Genomic DNA, 5,821 nt, shown 5'->3' on the forward strand with positions numbered 1-5,821 from the left:
CGGCTCAGCTCTCTTTTCATAACAACGGTGAGGTAAAGCGAACGCAATACCGCCCCCGCTGCTCCGATTCTCCTGCCAATCTCACGCTCCTTCGTACCCTCACTCGCGAACAAGACCCCGAGTTACTTGAACTCCTTCACTTGGGCTAAGGACTCATTTCCTACCCGGAGTAAGCAATCCACCGGTCATGGCCTCAGATCCTCATCCCAGCCGCTTCACACTCGGCCGCCAGCCGATCCAGTGAGTGCTGAAGGTCACAGGCCGATGATCCAATGAGGACCGAATCACCTGCAAAAAGCAGTGACGAGATCCTCAGACCACCGAACTGCAACCCCTCCCCACCACGACTACGCCTCGATATCCTGTCCATGTATATCACAAACAGGATTGGTGACAAGGCGCAGCCCTGGCGGAGACCAACACCCACTGAGAACGAAACTGACTGGCTGCCGAGGACGCGAACACAGCTCTCGCTTTGGGAGTACAAAGATTGGATGGCCCTGAGGATAGACCCCCTTACCCCATACTCCCGCAGGACCTCCCACAGTTTCTCCTGGGGGATCCGGTCATACGCCTTCTCCACATCCACAAAACACATGTAGACCGGATGGGCATACTCCCAGGAGTGAAGAGCTGGTACGTAGTTCCACGTCCGGGGTGAAAACCGCATTGTTCCTCTTCAATCTGAGGTTCTCCGTACATAATAAATATATATAAATATGTATGTATATACATACATATTTATATATATATATATATATATATATATATATATATATATATATATATTTATATTTATTTATGTATTATAAACAGAGACCACCAAACCTCCTGGAAGAAACGAAATAAATGAATAAATAATTATATATATATATTGTTGGAGCCATTTCTGCTGTTTATGATTTATTTGTGATCTTGATATTGTTTGGTAATTTCTGTTATTTTGGAATATTGTAAGTATCGCGATCTAGACTCTGATGTGATGTTTGGTGTAGCCTGTGTCACGGGGTGCTTAGTGTTGGGCACCGATTGGGTGTCTAAGCCCCGCCCTTTTTGGTGATTCACCTTTACTTACAGGTAACAGGTGGTGGGTTGTTTGAATGAGTTGGCGGGTGTAGAAGGACACAGTTTTTGACCGTGGTCTATGTCGTGTTTGTTGCAAACCCTAAGTTGTGTACATTAAAAGCTGAAACTCGAAATACTGAACTCGCGTACTGAACATCTATCTACCCTCGTCAAAGTGGATCCATGCGAAATCGCGCTGGATGCCACAACATATATATATATATTTATATTTATATTTATATTTATAAATAAATATGGTCTGCTGCAAATTTTCGGGTACCGGGCCCAATATTTGTCTTTCCATTTGTGATGCAAAAACAACACAAAGGATATTCCTCTACACACGCGCACCCACACACGCACATAGCACACACACGCAGCAGGTATAAAGTCCTGTCTGGTCGCTAGGATCCACATCTACAGACCACAGGAGCTCAGGTACGTACCTTAATACTTCATACATGAGAATCCATCACATATGTCCTCCTGACAGTGTGTGTGTGTATGTGTGTGTAGGTCTCTCAACATGAAGCTGATAATCTCCATGTTCGTTGCTGCCATATTGCTCCATGAAGTCGAAGGTAATGTCGTTCCCTCGTTCCCTTCTGTCTCTTAATCACCCAAATCTTCATTTGAGTGATTAAACATATTTTAACCTCACTTTGCACTTCAGCACTCACCGTATTTTCTGCAGGAAATGTGTTTTCTAGTTAATCCATGTGGTTGAATCAATGGCGGAGTAACGTTCACGGTGAAGAGGTTTGAGTCCTGCTGACTGGGTCTTTTCGTTCCCTCCTCTCCAGGTTGTCCTCTAGACTCCGACCTCGTGGAGCTGACTCCCATCAAGCCACTCAACCTCACGGCCTTCACGCTGTGCCTGAGCTTCGCCACGGAGCAGTTTGAAGGAACGAACGAGGTCATCCTCTTCGACTACTACAAGGATCAACCCAACGAGCTCAACGTGTGGCGGGAGACGGACGGCAGGTGGGTTGCGTGATTCCAAATGTTCCCTGAAAAGTTACGGCGTCCATGAAATCATTCCTGAATGACTGCCCTTTATTCGTGTGGAATTCATTAAAAATTCCAAACACAAGAGGAAACCTAGGATCATTTTAACAAAACGTATGTAGGGTAAAAATTGATTTGTGATAGCGTATGAAACAATTAATTACTACAAAACAAAGACGTTCTTGATCACCCCTCAGAACATGGATTCTGATTGCCTCTCTTCTATCGTTTAATGATGTCATTAGCCATGTTTCAATTGAATTTTAAAGCTAATTTAAAGCAAATGGGGCAAAAATAGAATGCTAACTGGCGCCTTTCGCTTTCCCGTTCGGGAGTGAATAAGCAAGGCTGCGAAAAGCCTAGTTTGGTTAGGACTTGGCGGTACGGGCTATGCTGCACACAGCAGTAGTACCCAGTAGAAGAAGTAGAGGCTGCATTGCGAGCAGTTCATTTCATATTATTTCTGGTAGATTGGGCCATTCCATTGCTGTTTTCCATCTATAATAACAATAATAATTGATTGAATTTATATAGCGCTTTTCTACTGAAAGACACTGAAAGACGTTTTACAGTGAAGGGGGGACCTCACTAACCACCACCAGTGTGTAACGCCCACATGGGTGATGCACGGCAGCCAATCGGCACCAGAACGCTCACCACACACCAGCTTGAGGTGGAGAGTGAGGGAATTAATGAATGAGCCAATTATACAGGAGGACGATGAGGGGGCCAGACTGAATGAGCCTGGTTGGGCAGATTCAGCCCGGGCACCAGGGACACTCAGTGTTACGTCTCCTCCGATGGAAGGCGTCTTCCACAGCACAGTGACCCCTCACTGCACTGGGGCATCGGGCTTGATGTTCTAGCCAGAGGGAAGAGTGCCACCTACTGGCCACCACCAAACACCGCTTCCAGCAGCAACTCAGTTTTCCCAGTTGGTCTCCGATCCAAGTTCTAACCAAGCCCACACCTGCTTAGCTTCAGAGATTCAGCTAAGGCAGGGTCTCCATTGGTCTCAAGTGTCTGTCATGGTTTTCTCATGGATGAGAGGAATACTTTAGCCTCCTCATCGGTCCGCACGTACCTGTTGATGCTACCAGCCTCGTTTTCAAACGCCGGCATTGGAAAAGCCGTCCTCTATTAACAGCTCAGATGGGTTGCGTACGCGTGACTGAAGGTTAAAAGGTTTCCACTGGAACCCAGCAGCGTTCTGGGGTCTCCGTTAACTTTGAGGAGCTGTGAACTCACACACATGATCCTCTGAGCCGATACCCGTCCACATGTGTGTTCACGGCGTGTTTGTTGGTCTTTAAGGTTGAAGCTCAGCATAAGCGGACTGGCGGCTTACTTTAAAGTTCCTGAGCTGGGACCCCTGGAGAACCAGGTGTGTGTGGCCTGGGAGTCGGTGACGGGCCGGACCACCATGTACCTCAACGGCCGGAGCGCTGCGTCCCAGATCCTCCGGCAGGGCTACAGGGTGCAGCCGGGGGGCCGGGTTGTCCTGGGCGAGTACCAGGGCCCCACCACCAAGACCATCGTAACCTGGAAGAACTTTGTGGGGGAGTTCTTCGAGGTGTACATGTGGGACCGCGTTCTGCCTCGAGACGCAGTTCAGAAGCTGTCCACCGGGAAGGATTTCTCAGATGCCAACGTCCTTAACTGGGCGACGGGGAGACTAATAACCAGAACCTGCCGGCATCCTGAAATTGATTACGATATTCCCTCCCTGCTTTCTCACTTAGTTCACCAATAAACCAACCCCGCATTATGAGGTTGATTACTAATAAACCAACCCCGCATAATGAGGTTGATTACTAATAAACCAACCCTGCATTATGAGGTTGATTACTAATAAACCAACCCTGCAATATGAGGTTGATTACTAATAAATGAACCCTGCATCGTGACGTTGATTACTCATAAAGCAACCCTGCATCATTACGTTGATTACTCATGAAGCCACCCTAGTCTCAACGCTCTTAGGCCGATCGTGTTTGAAATACATCGGGGCGACGACAGACGGGCAGTAGGGTCTACAAACCGACCAATAACAATTTGGGGATCTGATTGCTGGAGGCGGAGTCTAACCCTCTGGAGGCGAGGCGATACTGACCGTGGGGGGGGGGGGGGGGGGGCACATCATGTTCACTGACAGATTAACAGGGGGCGATTCTGGGCAGTTGGTAACTGTCCAACTATCCAACTGTGCCGATTAATCCATTTGTTTATTTAGTTGGAACAAAAACCTTCAATACAACAAAACAGCTTCGCTACTGGCTCCATTAGCTATACTAGCTATGCTAGCTTCAATGGCTATTCCAGCTTCTCTAGCTGTACCAGCTCCACTAGCAATACTACCTTCACTAGCTTTACCACCTACACAAGCTTCACTATCTATGCTAGCTACATTAGCTACACTATCTTCAATAAGTGTTCTAGCTTAACTTGCTATCTTAGCATCAATAGCTATCCTAGCTTCACTAGCTCCAGTGACCTCAGCGCCTCACCGCGATCAGTAGGAATCTGCTTCAGATGTCCTCTAGCTAGCAGGCTGACCTGTAGCAACCTTTCTCTCCCTACCTCCCTCTTTCCTTTCTTCATCCCTCTCTCCCTCTGTCTCTCCCTCCCTCCCTTCCTCTCTCTCTCTCCCTCCCTCCCTCCCGCCCTCTCTCTCTCTCCCTCCCTCCCTCCCTCTCTCTCCCTCTGTCTCTCCCTCCCTCCCTTCCTCTCTCTATCTCCCTTCCTCCCGCCCTCTCTCTCTCTCTCCCTCCCTCCCTCCCTCCCTCCCTCCCTCTCTCTCCCTCTGTCTCTCCCTCCCTCCCTTCCTCTCTCTCTCTCCCTCCCTCCCTCCCTCCCTTCCTCTCTCTCTCTCCTCCCTCCCTCCCTCCCGCCCTCTCTCTCTCCCTCCCTCCCTCCCTCTCTCTCCCTCTGTCTCTCCCTCCCTCCCTTCCTCTCTCTATCTCCCTCCCTCCCTCCCTCCCTTCCTCTCTCTCTCTCCCTCCCTCCCTTCCTCTCTCTCTCTCCCTCCCTCCCTCCCTCCCTCCCTTCCTCTCTCTCTCTCCCTCCCTCCCTCCCTCCCGCCCTCTCTCTCTCTCCCTCCCTCCCTCCCTCCCTCTCTCTCCCTCTGTCTCTCCCTCCCTCCCTTCCTCTCTCTATCTCCCTCCCTCCCTCCCTTCCTCTCTCTATCTCCCTTCCTCCCGCCCTCTCTCTCTCTCTCCCTCCCTCCCTCCCTCCCTCCCTCTCTCTCCCTCTGTCTCTCCCTCCCTCCCTTCCTCTCTCTCTCTCCCTCCCTCCCTCCCTCCCTTCCTCTCTCTCTCTCCTCCCTCCCTCCCTCCCTCCCGCCCTCTCTCTCTCCCTCCCTCCCTCCCTCTCTCTCCCTCTGTCTCTCCCTCCCTCCCTTCCTCTCTCTATCTCCCTCCCTCCCTCCCTCCCTTCCTCTCTCTCTCTCCCTCCCTCCCTCCCTCCCTTCCTCTCTCTCTCTCCCTCCTCCCTCCCTCCCTCCCTCCCGCCCTCTCTCTCTCTCCCTCCCTCCCTCCCTCCCTCTCTCTCCCTCTGTCTCTCCCTCCCTCCCTTCCTCTCTCTATCTCCCTCCCTCCCTTCCTCTCTCTATCTCCCTCCCTCCCTCCCGCCCTCTCTCTCTCTCCCTCTGTCTCTCCCTCCCTCCCTCCCTCTCTCTCCCTCTGTCTCTCCCTCCCTCCCTTCCTCTCTCTCCCTCCCTCCCTCCCTCCCTCCCTCCCGCCCTCTCTCT

General features: G+C 50.8%; 1 protein-coding gene across 1 annotated transcript; it reads left to right on the forward strand.

The window, feature by feature from the left end:
* The first annotated feature begins 1,416 nt into the window (after positions 1–1,416).
* Positions 1,417–3,980, forward strand: LOC115535832 (pentraxin fusion protein). Its single transcript, XM_030347366.1, has 4 exons — positions 1,417–1,503; positions 1,582–1,646; positions 1,869–2,049; positions 3,388–3,980. The coding sequence occupies exons 2-4, from the start codon at positions 1,592–1,594 to the stop codon at positions 3,824–3,826; spliced, it is 675 nt and encodes a 224-aa protein (XP_030203226.1). The 5' UTR covers positions 1,417–1,503; positions 1,582–1,591; the 3' UTR covers positions 3,827–3,980.
* Positions 3,981–5,821: the final 1,841 nt, after the last annotated feature.

The sequence above is a fragment of the Gadus morhua genome, chromosome 22 (genome assembly GCF_902167405.1).
Source record: "Gadus morhua chromosome 22, gadMor3.0, whole genome shotgun sequence".
NCBI lineage: Eukaryota > Metazoa > Chordata > Actinopteri > Gadiformes > Gadidae > Gadus > Gadus morhua.

Excerpts from the sequence above, each read along its gene's own strand:
- LOC115535832 (XM_030347366.1), top strand. The coding sequence starts at position 1,592 with ATGAAGCTGATAATCTCCATGTTCGTTGCTGCCATATTGCTCCATGAA. Across the intron at positions 1,647-1,868 it reads ATTGCTCCATGAAGTCGAAG|GTTGTCCTCTAGACTCCGAC; the intron begins GTAATGTCGTTC and ends CCTCCTCTCCAG. Across the intron at positions 2,050-3,387 it reads TGGCGGGAGACGGACGGCAG|GTTGAAGCTCAGCATAAGCG; the intron begins GTGGGTTGCGTG and ends TTGGTCTTTAAG.